This window comes from Zea mays, chromosome 4, assembly GCF_902167145.1.
Source record: "Zea mays cultivar B73 chromosome 4, Zm-B73-REFERENCE-NAM-5.0, whole genome shotgun sequence".
Lineage (NCBI taxonomy): Eukaryota > Viridiplantae > Streptophyta > Magnoliopsida > Poales > Poaceae > Zea > Zea mays.
This window is the reverse complement of record NC_050099.1, coordinates 190,848,807-190,866,785: the sequence shown is the minus strand read 5'-3', so window position 1 is coordinate 190,866,785 and position 17,979 is coordinate 190,848,807. Positions and strand designations below refer to the sequence as shown.

At 52.3% G+C, this 17,979-nt stretch overlaps 1 protein-coding gene across 1 annotated transcript; it reads left to right on the top strand.

Annotated features, from left to right (window-relative positions):
* Positions 1-838: 838 nt before the first annotated feature.
* On the top strand, positions 839-2,992 carry LOC103654306 (uncharacterized). The gene is made up of 2 exons (XM_008681140.2): positions 839-1,049; positions 1,147-2,992. Exons 1-2 carry the CDS (start codon positions 882-884, stop codon positions 2,662-2,664), a joined length of 1,686 nt encoding a protein of 561 aa, XP_008679362.2. The 5' UTR covers positions 839-881; the 3' UTR covers positions 2,665-2,992.
* The last annotated feature ends 14,987 nt before the right edge of the window (positions 2,993-17,979 follow it).

The following is a 17,979-nucleotide window of genomic DNA, read 5'->3' as shown; positions in this document are numbered from 1 at the left end:
TCACTCAAAATCACTTCCTGTAAAGAATCAATCAAAATCACTTTATTAGAGAATCAGTTCTCGGACCTAGAGACTCGTACATAGAATAGAGCTCTACCAAACGAGTTATTATAGTTTACTAACTGTTAAGTGCGGTGCATGCCAGTGAAGTGTTGTACTCAAGGCCGGCCCTGAGGGGGTACCGTGGGTGCGGCCGCACCGGGCCTCCAAAAACAGAGGGTCCCGTAGCCACTCGACGCTAGTATTTTTTTGTTAAACCTATCTATTCTGGACACAAATACGCAAAAAGCGATGCGCTATCGAGTTATCGACTAGTCTCGTTTATATTGTTAAACTAATGTCTCAATTACTTATCGAATACTCCATCCGTTTCAAAATAATATTTGGTTTGATGATGATAAATCTACTAAAGAAACAAAACAAATTTTATTTTAATATACAGAGAGTATTATAAACTATACATATGATGGTTGCTTCGGTAGAGAAAAACTTTTTAAAATTAAATTTTTTATGAACTATTTATGGTCAACAATAACTTAAGAGAGGTTAAATGGCTTAGCGATTCTATATATCGAAAAAAGTTGTTGGATGAGATTAATCTCGATGATATAAGCGATGATTTTGTATCACAAAATGTTAGAAGATATTTTTAATAATATCATATAACAAGTAAGTGTTTTTTGCTATATTTTATATCTGTTATCTTATAAACTTTAAAAAGTGCATAATAATTTTTACACATCAAATATTCAGTGATATATGTATAATTATATATATTTGTGTGTGGATGAGCCTCTATATCGAATTTCGCACTGGACATCTGAAAAGACACGAACGGCCCTGACTGTACTGTATATTTATTTTTATATGACCTCCGTCCAATGCAAGTCTCGTCGTCGTCGTTAACAACTCTCATCATTTATAGTTTACTAACTGTTAAGTGCAGTGCATGCTGTGCTGTATATTTATTTTTATATGACCTCCGTCCGATGCAAGTCTCGTCGTCGTCGTTAACAACTCTCATCATCCATGGATGCACACTACACTACGTACCATGCACCTCACCCGAGCGATACCATAAGAACAATCTTTAGACCGACCCAATCTTTACTCGACCTCAAATCTGGAACCTTGTTGTTGTTGTAGCTAGCGATTCCGATGAACAAGGAGGTGCGCGACGCGGTCTACAAGTTCGAGGCCGACTTCGAGTTCAGCAAGATGGAGACGATGATCCACAGGTTCCCTGCCGGAGCAGGGCTAGGCGACGGGCTGCGCACCAGGTACCCGCACATGGTGGCGCCGAGGTTCGTCGCCATCGGCCCGTACCACCACGGCGAGAAGCGCCTCGCGAAGATGGAGGGGGTGAAGAGCGCCGCCGCCTACTACGTCTGCCTGCGCGCCGAACTCGCGCCGGAGATGGCGAGGCAGGCGGTGCTCGCCGTCGCGGACGAGGCCCGCGGCAAGTACTACGACTACGAGCACGACGACGGCAGCAGCGATGGAGGGGGAGGGGAAGAAGGTGGTAAGGCCTGCTTCGCGGCCATGATGTTCCGCGACGCCTGCTTCCTGCTGCTGTACATGGACGCGTACACCCGGTCCTACGGCGACACGGAAGACGACGTGGTGAACAAGTCGATGCGGCGCTTCCTCTTCGCCAACCGCGAGAGCATCAACAGCGACATCATGCTGCTGGAGAACCAGCTGCCGTGGCTGGTGGTCCAGGCTCTTCTGGGCGCCTTCCCGGGGGACGAAGTCAAGACGGACATGCGCCGCGCAGTAGGCACGTTCGTCGCGGCCATGGGGAACTCGTTCAGGATCAGCGAGCCCTGTAAGCTCGTGCGGTACGAGTGGGACGACGAGCGCGACCCGCCCGCGCACCTCCTTGCGCTCCTCCGGCGCCACAAGACCGAGAAGCCGCCAGAGGCTGGCGACGACGGAACGCACGGCAACGGCAACGGCAACCACAACGCGGAGACGATGCGCCATCCACTCATCACCCCACCACCACCAGCAGCAACAGCAGCAGCAGGTCGCCGCAAGGACGACGACGGCGACGAAGAGAACCCCAGGCCGCGCCCCCAAGCGGCCGCGAAGGCTCCCGTTTCCGTCTCAGCGACTTCTCCCGCCGACCTCGAACAGATCGGCATCAAGCTGACGCCCAGCTGGACGGCGTCGTTCTCGGACATGGGCCTGGAGAAAGGGCGGCTCTTCGTGAGCCGCCTCACGCTTGCGCCGCTGTCGCTGAGCGACGCGCGGGCGGCCTGCCTCGTGAACATGGCGGCGCTGGAGGTCTGCTGCGCGTCCAGGTTCGGGGACCGGGCCGGCGCGGCCGCCGTCTGCTCCTACCTCGCGCTGCTCGCGTTCCTCATGGCCGGGCCGGAGGACGTGCGCAGGCTGCGGGCCCTGGGACTCCTTCACGGGCCCCGCGGCGACGGCGACACGCTCGCCTTCTTCAGCGCCGCCGCCGAGCACCTCCCCAGCTACGGCAAGCGGTTCGCGCTCCTCATGGCGGAGGTCCAGGAGTACAAGCGGACGAGGCGCGTCAGGACCGCGCTGTACAGATGGGTTCACAACCACCTGGCCACCGTCGTCAAGGTCGTGTCTATCATTGCTATGCTCGTTGGCCTCTACCAGGGTCTCATCTTCCTCACGCGGAACAGCTAGCACAAGAAAGATAATAGAGCATGAGCAGGACGACGACCTAAACGTACTCTAATCTAATCATGGCTCATGTAATTTACCACGATGGCAGTCGTCGTCGGCCTCATTATTAATGGCCATGTCGTCTAATTTCGTGCCCGTTTGGGAGGGCTCCCGAGCAGCTCTAGCTCCGGCTCTTTGCGGGAGCCCTCCCAAACGACATCAGGAAAACGGCTCCATATACGGAGCGAGAGCCGGTTTACTGGTATGGAGCCGGAGCCAAAAAACTGGCTCTGTACGGCTCCGCTCCTTCGCTCCCACGCGCAGACCTCTGTACTAGGCGCAGTTTGTCGTCGTTTCTCCAGCGATACAGCTCCTCACGGTCCCGGTCTCGGTCCCGACATGGATCTGTGGTAGCCGAGCCCAGATTTGATGGACTGGGGATTGGGGGCTAGCCGTGCCGCCATAGAGCCTTGGCCGGCGCCCATGGAGAAAGAACAGCAGGGCGCCGTTGCAATGATCCAGGATCTGCTCGCGGTGGCGCACCAGTACAAGCTCGAGATGCTAAAGTTCCTGAGATGCTGTGTTAGCACATCGAGTTGGACATGGTGGACGGGACCATGGCTGGCGGTTGCGGGGCAGCATAGTTACGGTGCTCCCATGGGCTCGTGGTAGCGCCTAGGAACCTGAAAGCCATCATGGAGACTGGAAGAGTACCAAGAGATGAAAGCCAGCTCGCTACGGACATTAGCTCATAATCAAAAGAATACACAAGGAGCTATTTTTGCCAAACGATTTAGAAAAAGCACCGCCTCCTATGGAGAAGCTGCTCTTGTAAAGGAGTAGGAGCAAGAGCTATATTCCGAGAAGCCGGAGCTCTCCCAAACGGGCCTTTCATTCTCAATCACACATTCACACATAGTAGCCTCTCGAAGCCCATTGGCCAGTAGAAGGGGCCTGTGTCGGCTACTCGGCCGGCGTGCAGCACGACCTGTCCGGCTCCGTCAACATCACAAGTATAACGAGTGCGCCCACGCCGACCACGAGGCCTTCGTAGATGGCAATGGGTTCCGACCCCATTCCTCGACGCCGACCACGAGGCCTGTGTCGGCTACTTTCTCCTCTCACCGATAAATGGATAGTGTAATTTCCATTGAAAAACTTCAAATCGAACCAACTTTTTGATAAAATGTGCAACGTTTGCCTTGCCCCTCAACAATGGGAAATTTGCAATTTATTTTTTGGCTCCACGCTACTGAATCGTGTATGATATTCTTTCCGAAACAGAGGGCTGGATAGAGACTCTAGCCTACCTTGATAACAATGTCTGATCTTTCCCTAGTGTCAATCAGCTTGTCAGTCAATCAAGCATACATCTGCTCTAGTGCCAATTAATCACTGTCATTCATATATTTTATTTATTATATCTCTACTATACTTAAAGCACAGTTTCAACGGTGGTTCCGCGTCATCTTTTTATAAAAAAGTCACTATATTTTTCCAAATCAACTCAGTGTAAAATATTAAAAAACGATACATCAAGTGGGGTTTGAACCCCACACCCTAATAATGGAAGAAGGGTGGAAGACATTTGACAAAGTTGTTGTCGGCGTTTCGAGACAGGGGGGTCCCTAAGCCGACGAGTGAGTGTGCTGCGTGCCCCAGCCCAGATGGGTCGAGCGCGTGGGCGAGCGCGAAGGGGGGAGAGGCGAGGCGGCCGGAGCCGAGCGTGAGAGAGGTGGAAGTCCCGCGGCCTTCGTGTTCGTCCCGCGCCCAGGTCAGGTGTGCTTGCAGTAGGGGGGTTACAAGCGTCCACGCGGGTGAGGGAAGCGAGCGGCCCCAAGAGAGCGCCTGTCCCGTCCTCGGTCCCGCGCGGCCAACCTCGTCTGAGAAGGCCCTGGTCCTTCCTTTTATAGTCGTAAGGAGAGGATCCAGGTGTACAATGGGGATGTAGCAGAGTGCTACGTGTCTAGCGGAGGGAGAGCTAGCGCCCTAGGTACATGCCAATGTGGCAGCCGGAGAGATCTGGGCACCCTGCTGGCGTGATGTCGTGGCTGTTGGAGGTGCGGCGGAGCCTGATGGAGGGACAGCTGTTGGAGCGGTCGAGTCCCTGCTGACGTTGTCCTGCTTCCGTAAGAGAGCTAGGGGCCGCCGTCGTCATAGAGCTTGTGGAGCGCCATCATTGCCTCTCTGGCGGAGCTGGCCGGATGAGACGCCGGTCTTGTTCTCCGTGACCCGAGTCGATTCGGGGTGGGATGATGATGGCGCCTCCTGTTGACGTGGCGGTCTGTGCCCTAGGCAGGGCGACGTGGGGTTTCCTCCGAAGCCGAGGTTGAGTCTGCCTTCTGTTGCCGTGGCCGAGCCCGAGCCAAGGGGTCGGGCGAGGCGGAAGTCGTTCGGCCGAGGCCAGGGCGGAGTCCGAGCCCTGGGGTCGGGCGAGGCGGAGTTTCGTCGTCTTCCGGGTCTTAGCCCGAGTCCGAGCCCTGGGGTCGGGCGGAGCGGAGTCTCGAGTCCGTGCCCTGGGGTCGGGCGAGGCGGAGTTTCGTCGTCTTCCGGGTCTTAGCCCGAGTCCGAGCCCTGGGGTCGGGCGGAGCGGAGTTTGTCCTCTTCCGGGTCTTAGCCCGAGTCCGAGCCCTGGGGTCGGGCGGAGCGGAGTTCGCCGTCTTCCGGGTCTTAGCCCGAGTCCGAGCCCTGGGGTCGGGCGGAGCGGAGTTCGCCGTCTTCCGGGTCTTAGCCCGAGTCCGAGCCCTGGGGTCGGGCGGAGCGGAGTGCGCCGTCTTCCGGGTCTTAGCCCGAGTCCGAGCCCTGGGGTCGGGCGGAGCGGAGTTCGCCGTGGCGCCTTTGGCGAGGCCTGACTGCCTGTCAGACTTACTCTGTCGAGTGGCGCTGCAGTCGGAGTGGCGTAGGCGGCGCTGTCTTTCTGTCAGACTGGCCAGTGGAGCGGTGGAGTGACGGCGGTCACCTCGGCTCTGCCGGGGGCGCGTGTCAGGATAGAGGTGCCAGGCCACCTTCGCGTTAAATGCCCCTGCAATTTGGTCAGTCGGTGTGGTGATTTAGTCAAGGTTGCTTCTGAGCGAAGCCAAGGCCTTGGGCGAGCCGGTGATGTGTCCGCCATAAAAAGGGGGCCTCGGGCGAGACGGAAGTCTCTCGAGGTCGGCTGCCTTCGGCCGAGGCTAGGCTCGGGTGAAGCGTGATCGAGTCACTCGTGTGGACTGATCCCTGACTTAATCGTGCCCATCAGGCCTTCGCAGCTTTATGCTGATGGGGGTTACCAGCTGAGAATTAGGCGTCTTGAGGGTACCCCTAATTATGGTCCCCGACAGTAGCCCCCGAGCCTCGAAGGGAGTGTTAGCACTCGCTTGGAGGCTTTTGTCGCACTTTTTTGCAAGGGGACCAGCCTTTCTCGGTTGCATTTCGTTCCGGTGGGTGCGCGCGAGCGCACCCGCCGGGTGTAGCCCCCGAGGCCTCGGAGGAGTGGTTACACTCCTTCGAGGTCTTAATACTTCGGCTGGTCTGGTCGTTCCCTCATGCGAACTGGCCGTAGCCCGGGTGCACGGTCGGGGCCCAAGCTCTCGGGCTGGTATGTTGACGCTGTCAACGATTTGGCCGGAGCCGGTTTTTGCGAGAGCAGCCCCCGAGCCTCTGCACAGGGCGAGAGGACGATCAGGGACAGACTCGGCTTTTTACATACGCCCCTACGTCGCCTTTCCGCAAGGAGGAGGGGGGGGTGCGCCATGTTACCCTCGATGGGCACCGAACATGGTGTCTCCGGTGAGCTGCAAGCGGGTAATCCGAGTGGACGTCCGTGCCCCGTTCGTTGGGGGTCGGCTAGGGGCCCAGAGGCACGCCCAAAAGTACCTGCGGGTGATTTGCCGGACCCGGTCCCCTGGCGACGGGGTCCGAGGGCTCGATGCCTCCCTCCGATGGGATTCCGTTACAACATCGTTCCCACTGGTCTCGGAAATGTCCTAGGGTACCTCGGGAGCGCATCCCGAGCCTCGGTTATGTATCGAACGTACCCCTGGTCATCCCTCGCTCGGTGTCTGAGGCGACTGTGAACCCTTCGGGGGCCAGCCTTCGAACCCCTGATCAGTAATGGGCGCGGAGCCCGAGTAGCCTGAGGCGGCCATGAAGCCCTTCGGGGGGCTGGCCTTCGAACCCCTGACCAGTAGTGGGTGTCGGGCCCACGCGATCTGAGGCGACTGTTGAACCCTCGGGGGGCCAGCCTTCGAACCCCTGATCAGTAATGGGGGGCTCGGAGCCCGGTTCCTTCGCGGAGAAGGATCCCTTTCGGGGTATCCCCCTTTCCCGGTCCCTGTTGCAAGAGATAGAGAAAGAGGAAAACGGAAAAGGATACGAAATCGGACGACGTGGCGTACCTTTTCTGATGCGGTTATTACGGCGAAGGTGAAGCGTCGCGCGCTCCTCCTGCCAGAAGCGCCACATGTCTCGCCGCGGAGTTAATGCGACGGGGTGAGTGGTTGGCGGGGCAGCCGTTGCGCGCGTGCGATCCGTTCGAGGAACGGGTCACGGGTGCACCGTCTTCACGCCGTGAGAGGAGGCTCCCTTGCTGTCTCAGGATGGGACGTGAGCCTGGCTGACGACGTGACTGCTGTGCCCGCCCGCCTGCCACCGCTATTACTGCCGGCCCACTTTCGGTCGCTTTGACCGACGCGCCAGTCTGGCGCTGTTGGGTCGCCTCGAGTCGTGGCATAGGCTTCGCAACCGAAGAGGCGCGATGGTGGCACAAGTGGCGGTGCGGTTGCTTGCATGCAGCAACTGGCGCGCCGGTTGCTCGACGCGTGGGCCTGGGTTCCAGGCTGGCGTGTCAGGAGTCGGAGAAGCGCATCCATCTGGCGCGGTTGCATGCCGCCTGCATGGCTGCCTGCCCCTGAGAGCACCTAGAGGGGGGGTGAATAGGTGATCCTGTAAAATCTTAACTTATAGCCACAAAAAACTTGTTAGAGAGGAGTTAAAGCACAATAACCACAAGAAAGCAATCACAGAGTTGACACGGTGGTTATCCCGTGGTTCGGCCAAGTACAAAACTTGCCTACTCCACGTTGTGGCGTCCCAACGGACGAGAGTTGCACTCAACTCCTCTCAAGTGATCCAATGATCAACTTGAATACCACGGTGTTTTTCTTTCCTTTGATCTTTTCCCGTTTGCGAGGAATCTCCACAACTTGGAGTCTCTCGCCCTTACAATTGAGTTCACAAAGAAATACGGAGTAAGGTGGGAATGAGCAACGCACACAAGACTCGAAAATCAGAGCAACAACACGCACACAAGTCGCAACAAGAGCTCGCAATGCAACACAAAGAGTTCACAACTCCACAAGAGCTCTATATGCTATCACAATGAACCGAATGCGTGAGATTGATGTCTTGGTGCTTAGAAGAGTTGTAGGAATGCTTGGTGTTCTCCTCCATGCGCCAAGGGGTCCCTTTTATAGCCCCAAGGCAGCTAGGAGCCGTTGGGAACAAATCTGGAAGGCCATCTTTGCCTTCTGTCTCGTGGCGCACCGGACAGTCCGGTGCACACCGGACACTGTCCGGTGCCCGATTTGTTTCCATAAACAGCGCATCCGATCGTTGCTGTCTGAGTCAGATCTGCGCACCTTTGGCGCACCGGACATGTCCGGTGCACACCGGACAGTCCGGTGTATCTTTCCGACCGTTGGCTCGGCCACGTGTCGCGCGCCGATCGCGCGGCCGACCGTTGGCCCGGCCGACCGTTGGCTCACCGGACAGTCCGGTGCACACCGGACAGTCCGGTGAATTATAGCCGTACATCGCCGGTAAATTCCCGAGAGCGGCCTCTTCGGCCGAGGCGGCCTGGCGCACCGGACACTGTCCGGTGCACCACCGGACAGTCCGGTGCCTCAGACCGAAGCAGCCCCTTGGCTGCACACAGCCAAGTCTTCTCTTCTCATCTTCTTTCTGTTTCTAACACTTAGACAAGATATTAGTACACAAAACCAATGTACTAAGGCTTAGAAACATACCTTAACTTGTGATTTGCACTTTGTTCATCCATGGGCATATTTTCACATTTAAGCACTTGTGTTTGCACTCAATCACCAAAATACTTAGAAATGGCCCAAAGACACATTTCCCTTTCAATCTCCCCCTTTTTGGTGATTTATGCCAACACAACATAAAGCAACTAGAACAAGTGCAAAATCACTTCAAATGAAAACTCAAATTGGTTTTGATTCAATTTTGGCATATATGGATCATCCTTTGCCACCACTTGGTTTGTTTTTGCAAATCAAACTCAAATCTCTATTTCTATGTCAAACACACATGTTGAGGCATAAAGAGAGTCATTTCAAAAGAGATTGATCAAAGATTTCAAAAACTCCCCTTAAATCCCATAATCAATACTTCTCCCCACAAGAAGCCAACTTTTGACAATAGAGACAATAAAAGCTTTTGACAAAACAAAAACTCTATTCTACTATTTTCAAAATCTCTCAAGTGGTAGCTGATCCATTTATCACTTTGGCCTTTATTTTCTCCCCCTTTGGCATCAAGCACCAAAACGGGATCAATCTTGGCCCTTTTAACCCCATTGCCTCACCAAAATCTTCAATTAAGAGCAAATGGCAATAAGAGGTCATGAGATGAACTTGGAATTAGTTACCCTCTCATCGGAGTGCAGTGGAAGTCTTTCATGGTCCAAGTCCACCTTTTTCCTTTCAATCCACCTTCGAGACTAAATCAAGCAGACTCAAGCAAATGGTTAGTTTCAAAGGGTCAAGTTGTAACACATCTCCCCCTAAACATGTGCATCACTTTGCAACGGACTTGTGAGGTCCAGGGAGTGTTTGTACAACTTGAGCACCACAATAAGCAACAAAATGCAAAATGAACATGATCAAAAGCATAAATACATGTATGCTACAATTCAATCCAAGTTCCGCGAATCTAAGACATTGAGCTCACTACGCAACCTGCAAAAGGTCTTCTCATCTAGAGGCTTAGTGAAGATATCGGCTAGCTGGTTCTCGGTGCTAACATGAAACACTTCGATATCTCCCTTTTGCTGGTGGTCTCTCAAAAAGTGATGCCGGATGTCTATGTGCTTTGTGCGGCTGTGCTCAACAGGATTTTCCGCCATGCGGATAGCACTCTCATTATCACATAGGAGTGGGACTTTGCTCAGATTGTAGCCAAAGTCCCGGAGGGTTTGCCTCATCCAAAGTAGTTGCGCGCAACACTGTCCTGCGGCAACATACTCGGCCTCAGCGGTGGATAGGGCAACGGAGGTTTGTTTCTTAGAGTTCCATGACACCAGGGACCTTCCTAAGAATTGGCACGTCCCCGATGTACTCTTCCTATCGACCTTACATCCAGCATAGTCGGAATCTGAGTATCCAACTAAGTCAAAGGTAGACCCCTTTGGATACCAGAGCCCGAAGCAAGGCGTAGCAACCAAATATCTAAGAATTCGCTTCACCGCCACTAAGTGACACTCCTTAGGATCGGATTGAAATCTAGCACACATGCATACGCTAAGCATAATATCCGGTCTACTAGCACATAAATAAAGCAAAGAACCTATCATTGACCGGTATGCTTTTTGATCAACGGACTTACCTTCTTTGTTGAGGTCGGTGTGTCCGTCGGTCCCCATCGGAGTCTTTGCGGGCTTGGCGTCCTTCATCCCAAACCGCTTTAGCAGATCTTGCGTGTACTTCGTTTGGGAGATGAAGGTGCCGTCCTTGAGTTGCTTCACTTGGAACCCAAGGAAGTAGTTCAACTCGCCCATCATCGACATCTCGAATTTCTGCGTCATCACCCTGCTAAACTCTTCACAAGACTTTTGGTTAGTAGAACCAAATATTATGTCATCGACATAAATTTGACACACAAACAAATCACCATCACACGTCTTTGTAAAAAGAGTTGGATCGGCTTTCCCAACCTTGAAAGCATTAGCAATTAAAAAGTCTCTAAGGCATTCATACCATGCTCTTGGGGCTTGCTTAAGTCCATAGAGCGCCTTAGAGAGCTTACACACGTGGTCGGGGTACCGTTCATCCTCGAAGCCAGGGGGTTGCTCCACGTACACCTCCTCCTTGATTGGCCCATTGAGGAAAGCGCTCTTCACATCCATTTGGTACAACCTGAAAGAATGGTGAGCGGCATATGCTAGCAAGATTCGAATTGACTCTAGCCTAGCCACAGGAGCAAAGGTCTCCTCGAAATCCAAACCTGCGACTTGGGCATAACCTTTTGCCACAAGTCGAGCCTTGTTTCTCGTCACCACCCCGTGCTCGTCTTGTTTGTTGCGGAACACCCACTTGGTTCCCACAACATTTTGCTTCGGACGAGGCACCAGCGTCCAAACTTCATTTCTCTTGAAGTTGTTGAGCTCCTCCTGCATGGCCAACACCCAGTCCGGATCTAGCAGGGCCTCCTCTACCCTGAAAGGCTCAATAGAAGAGACAAAAGAGTAATGCTCACAAAAATTAACTAATCGAGATCGAGTAGTTACTCCCTTGCTAATGTCACCCAGAATTTGGTCGACGGGATGATCCCTTTGAATCATCGCTCGAACTTGGGTTGGAGGTGCCGGTTGCGCTTCTTCCTCCATCACATGATCATCTTGTGCTCCCCCTTGATCAAGCGCCTCCACTTGAGGTACCTGTTCGTCATCTTCGGTTGGGGGATGCACCATTGTTGAGGAAGAAGGTTGATCTCGTTCATCTTGTTCCTGTGGTCGTACTTCTCCAATCGCCATGGTCCGTATAGCGGCCGTCGGAACATCTTCTTCATCTACATCATCACAATCAAAAACTTGCTCTCTTGGAGAGCCATTAGTCTCATCAAATACAACGTCGCTAGAGACTTCAACCAAACCCGATGATTTGTTGAAGACTCTATACACCTTTGTATTTGAGTCATAACCTAACAAAAACCCTTCTACAGCTTTGGGAGCAAACTTAGAATTTCTACCCTTCTTCACTAGAATGTAGCATTTACTCCCAAATACACGAAAGTACGATACATTGGGTTTGTTACCGGTTAGTAGCTCATACGACGTCTTCTTGAGGAGACGATGAAGGTAGACCCTGTTGATGGCGTGGCAAGCAGTGTTAACGGCTTCCGTCCAAAAGCACTCGGGGGTCTTGAACTCTCCTAGCATCGTCCTTGCCATGTCGATGAGCGTCCTGTTCTTTCTCTCTACCACACCATTTTGCTGTGGTGTGTAGGGAGCGGAGAACTCGTGCTTGATCCCTTCTTCTTCAAGGAACTCCTCCACTTGAAGGTTCTTGAACTCGGACCCGTTGTCGCTCCTTATCTTCTTCACCTTTAGCTCAAACTCATTTTGAGCTCTCCTGAGGAAGCGTTTGAGGGTCCCTTGGGTTTCGGACTTTTCCTGCAAAAAGAACACCCAAGTGAAGCGGGAAAAGTCATCAACAATAACTAAACCATACTTACTTCCTCCTATGCTCAGATAGGCGACGGGTCCAAAAAGGTCCATATGCAGCATCTCCAAGGGTCTTGATGTCGTCATCACATTTTTGGTGTGATGAGAGCCTCCCACCTGTTTCCCTGCTTGACAAGCTGCACAAGGTCTATCTTTTTCGAATTGAACATTAGTTAGACCTATCACGTGTTCTCCCTTTAGAAGCTTGTGAAGGTTCTTCATCCCCACATGTGCTAAGCGGCGATGCCACAGCCAGCCCATGCTAGTCTTAGCTATTAAGCATGCATCTAGACCGGCCTCTTCTTTTGCAAAATCAACTAAATAAAGTTTGCCGTCTAATACACCCTTAAAAGCTAGTGAACCATCACTTCTTCTAAAGACAGACACATCTACATTTGTAAATAGACAGTTATACCCCATGTTGCATAATTGACTAACAGATAGCAAATTATAACCAAGAGACTCTACTAAAAACACATTAGAGATAGAGTGCTCATTAGAAATTGCAATTTTACCTAACCCTTTTACCTTGCCTTGATTCCCATCACCGAATATGATTGAATCTTGGGAATCCTTATTCTTGACGTAGGAGGTGAACATCTTCTTCTCCCCCGTCATATGGTTTGTGCATCCGCTATCAATAATCCAGCTTGAACCCCCGGATGCATAAACCTGCAAGGCAAATTTAGGCTTGGGTCTTAGGTACCCAACTCTTGTTGGGTCCTACAAGGTTAGTGCAAATATCCTTAGGGACCCAAATGCAAGTTTTGTCTCCCTTGCATTTTGCCCCTAACTTCCTAGCAACAATTTTCTTATCCTTTCTACAAATAGCAAAGGAAGCATTTAAAGCACAGTAAATTGTAGAAGGTTCATTCACTACTTTCCTAGGAGCATTATAAACAACATTTCTCCTAGGCATTTGATGAACAACATTTCTTCTAAGCACATTTCTACCAGGCATAACATGAGAACTAGAAGCAGTCATAGCATAAGAGTCATAAGCATGTGAACCAAAAACATCATGACTTCTAAAAGCATTTCTAGAATATCTCCTATCATGATATAAAAAGGCATGGTTCCTTTTAGCATTAGTAGCCATAGGGGCCTTCCCTTTCTCCTTGGCGGGAATGGGAGCCTTATGGCTTGTTAAGTTCTTGGCTTCCCTCTTGAAGCCAAGTCCATCCTTAATTGAGGGGTGTCTACCAACCGTGTAGGCATCCCTAGCAAATTTTAGTTTTTCAAAATCACTTTTGCTAGTCTTAAGTTGAGCATTAAGACTAGCCACTTCATCGTTTAGTTTTGAAATTGAAACTAAGTGTTCACTACAAGCATTAATATCAAAATCCTTACACCTAGTGCAAATTGCAATATTTTCAACACAAGAGTTACTTGCAACTTCTAGTTTAGCATTTAAAACATTAATTTCACCTTTTAAAGAAGAAATGGTTTTATTACAAGTAGAAAGTTCACCAGAAAGTATTCCATTTCTTTTAATTTCTAAAGCAAGTGAATTTTGTGCACTAACAAATTTATCATGTTCTTCATATAAAAGGTCTTCTTGTTTCTCTAAGGTTCTATCCTTTTCATTTAAGGCATCAATCAACTCATTAATCTTAGCTATCTTAGTTCTATCCAATCCCTTGAATAAACTAGAGTAATCAATTTCATCCTCACTAGATTCATTATCACTAGAAGGATCATAAGTATTATCATTACGAGTGATTACCTTCTTTTCCCTTGCCATGAGGCAAGTGTGATGCTCGTTGGGAAAGAGGGATGACTTGTTGAAGGCGGTGGCGGCGAGTCCTTCGTTGTCGGAGTCGGATGAGGAGCAATCCGAATCCCACTCCTTTCCAATATGAGCCTCGCCCTTTGCCTTCTTGTAATTCTTCTTCTTTTCCCATTTTCCACTCTTCTTTTCCTGGTCACTATCATTATCGGGACAATTAGCGATAAAGTGACCAATCTTACCACACTTGAAGCATGATCGCTTCCCCTTCGTCTTGGTCTTGTTGGGATGCTCCTTGCGACCCCTTAACGCCGTCTTGAAGCGTTTAATGATGAGAGCCATTTCTTCATCATTAAGTCCGGCCGCCTCAATTTGCGCCACCTTGCTTGGTAGTGCCTCCTTGCTTCTCGATGCCTTGAGAGCAATGGGTTGAGGCTCGTGGAGTGGACCGTTCAATGCATCGTCGACGTATCTTGCTTCCTTGATCATCATCCGCCCGCTCACGAATTTTCCAAGTACTTCCTCGGGCGTCATCATCGTGTACCTGGGATTCTCACGAATATTGTTCACGAGATGAGGATCAAGAATGGTAAAGGACCTGAGTAGTAGGCGGACGACGTCGTGGTCCGTCCAACGCGTGCTTCCGTAGCTCCTTATTTTGTTGATAAGGGTCTTGAGCCGGTTGTAAGTTTGAGTTGGCTCCTCTCCCCTTATCATGGCGAATCGTCCAAGCTCGCCCTCCACCAACTCCATCTTGGTGAGCATGGTGATGTCGTTCCCCTCGTGAGAGATCTTGAGGGTGTCCCATATCTGCTTGGCATTGTCCAAGCCGCTCACCTTATTGTACTCTTCCCTGCACAAAGATGCTAAGAGAACAGTAGTAGCTTGTGCATTTCTATGAATTTGTTCATTTATAAGCATAGGACTATCCGAGCTATCAAATTTCATTCCATTCTCCACAATCTCCCATATGCTTGGATGGAGAGAGAATAAGTGACTACGCATTTTGTGACTCCAAAATCCGTAGTCCTCCCCATCAAAGTGTGGGGGTTTGCCAAGAGGAATGGAAAGCAAATGCGAATTCGAACTATGTTGAATACGAGAATAATCAAATGAAAAGTTCAAATTGACCGTCTTTTTGTAGTCATTGTCATCATCCTTTTGGGAAGAAGTAGACTCATCACTATCGTCGTAGTAGATGATCTCCTTGATGCGCCTTGTCTTCTTCTTCTTCCCTTCCTTCCGTCTATGCCCCGAGCCGGAGTCGGTAGGCTTGTCGTCTTTTGGCTCGTTGACGAAAGATTCCTTCTCTTTGTCGTTGATCACGATTCCCTTCCCCTTAGGATCCATCTCTTCGGGCGGTAAGTCCCTTTGTGAAGAGAACGGCTCCGATACCAATTGAGAGCACCTAGAGGGGGGGGTGAATAGGTGATCCTGTAAAATCTTAACTTATAGCCACAAAAAAGTTGTTAGAGGTTAGCACAATTATGGCCAAGTGGCTAGAGAGGAGTTAAAGCACAATAACCACAAGAAAGCAATCACAGAGTTGACACGGTGGTTATCCCGTGGTTCGGCCAAGTACAAAACTTGCCTACTCCACGTTGTGGCGTCCCAACGGACGAGAGTTGCACTCAACTCCTCTCAAGTGATCCAATGATCAACTTGAATACCATGGTGTTTTTCTTTCCTTTGATCTTTTCCCGTTTGCGAGGAATCTCCACAACTTGGAGTCTCTCGCCCTTACAATTGAGTTCACAAAGAAATACGGAGTAAGGTGGGAATGAGCAACGCACACAAGACTCGAAAATCAGAGCAACAACACGCACACAAGTCGCAACAAGAGCTCGCAATGCAACACAAAGAGTTCACAACTCCACAAGAGCTCTATATGCTATCACAATGAACCGAATGCGTGAGATTGATGTCTTGGTGCTTAGAAGAGTTGTAGGAATGCTTGGTGTTCTCCTCCATGCGCCAAGGGGTCCCTTTTATAGCCCCAAGGCAGCTAGGAGCCGTTGGGAACAAATCTGGAAGGCCATCTTTGCCTTCTGTCTCGTGGCGCACCGGACAGTCCGGTGCACACCGGACACTGTCCGGTGCCCGATTTGTTTCCATAAACAGCGCATCCGACCGTTGCTGTCTGAGTCAGATCTGCGCACCTTTGGCGCACCGGACATGTCCGGTGCACACCGGACAGTCCGGTGTATCTTTCCGACCGTTGGCTCGGCCACGTGTCGCGCGCCGATCGCGCGGCCGACCGTTGGCCCGGCCGACCGTTGGCTCACCGGACAGTCCGGTGCACACCGGACAGTCCGGTGAATTATAGCCGTACGTCGCCGGTAAATTCCCGAGAGCGGCCTCTTCGGCCGAGGCGGCCTGGCGCACCGGACACTGTCCGGTGCACCACCGGACAGTCCGGTGCCTCAGACCGAAGCAGCCCCTTGGCTGCACACAGCCAAGTCTTCTCTTCTCATCTTCTTTCTGTTTCTAACACTTAGACAAGATATTAGTACACAAAACCAATGTACTAAGGCTTAGAAACATACCTTAACTTGTGATTTGCACTTTGTTCATCCATGGGTATATTTTCACATTTAAGCACTTGTGTTTGCACTCAATCACCAAAATACTTAGAAATGGCCCAAAGACACATTTCCCTTTCAGCCCCTTCTGCCCGTTGGTCTGGGCGAAAATGGGGGGTCGCCTGTAACCGCTGGACGGTCGTGCGCACCATGCGCGGCGGTTTGGCTTCTTCTGCCCTGAGCCGGCTTGCATGACATGCGGGACCCAGCCCCCGAGTCGCAGGGGAGGGCCTTGGAGCGTGTTGGAGAAGACTCGGTCCGCGGCGCTTGGGGCGCACGTAGGGGGAGTTGCCTTTAAAAGGAGGGAGGCTCCCTTCGTAAGGCAACCATGTCTTCTTCCTCCCTTAAGCGTCGGGTCTTCCCGTCTTCCAAGCCCCCGGATGGGGGGTATCCGCCGCCTTTCCGCCTCCTCGTTGGAGGAACGCAACTCCATGGGAGCTGGTACCTCTCAGCCATCGTTCGGCTTCAAGGATTTTCATCACGCAGCCCGGTCGCACCCCTTCACCGGCGGTCACCCGAGATGGCGACCTCCAGCTTGATGGTGGGGGAAAGCGAGCCGGGCTGCGGCCTCTGCCCCTTCCTCAGCCTCAAGGATTTTCATCACCAAGGCCGGGGAGGGGAGAGAGCCGAGTTGGGGTCGGCCCCTGCGTGGGCGGTGGCCCGCTCCTTCACTCAGTGATGGGGGGAGAAGCGGGCATTGCCCGTGGCGTCCGGCAGCTGCAGCGTGCCTGGTCTTCAGCCGCGAGTGGCTTCGGGGCCACTTGCGGCGTCGGCGTCTGCCACGGCAGCCGGAAGAGGTTCTTCCGCCGGCGCGGCGGCCGGGACCGGCCACGGGCTGACCTCCAACTTCTACGGCCTTCTGCCCGTCCTTGCCTCACGAGTTTTGGCACGGGCGGGGGCCTCCTGGCAGCGGCATCCACCCTGAGGTCAGCGTTGCCGCTGTTCGGTCCCCCGGAGCAGAAGTCGTCGTCGTCGCCACTGCTGGAGTAGGTGACGGCGCGCCGTTCGTCGGCCTTCCGTTGCTCCGCAGGCCTTCCCCCTCGGAGTGGGGTTGTTCGTACCTGCGGAGGGGGAACCGGAGTTCCGTTTGTAATGGCACTTCGAATGCCAGTGAGTTCGTTCATTGTGGCTGTCGAGGCCTGAACGTGTATGTAATTTTGGCACGGAGCCGTGTTTTTTCCTCATTTTCGAGCACTAGGTCTCGCCTGTTTGATTATCTGAACCGCTTTACCAAGCATGAGTTGCCCCGTGTCAAGGTGACGGGTGAGGTATCCGTATCCCGGAGGCGTAGGAATCCCTCGGCCCGTTCGGCCTTGTTATGTGAGGCTCCTCTAGCTTAGTTGAAGAGACCCCTCGGTCGCCCTTCGGTGGATCGAGGCCGGGGGTAGCGATATCAGTATGAACAGAGGCGGAGTTGGCTCGAGAATGGGAACCTGGTTGGCCGGAGCCTAGCCGTGTTGTCTGTCAGCGGGGCCGACGCCAAAGTCGATCAGTCGAGGCCTCGGATCGGGCTGGCGCCCTTGGGAGCCGGTTGACCGAGGCCCCAGGGGTAACCGGTTGAGCCGCCTGCTCGGGCCGGATTCCCG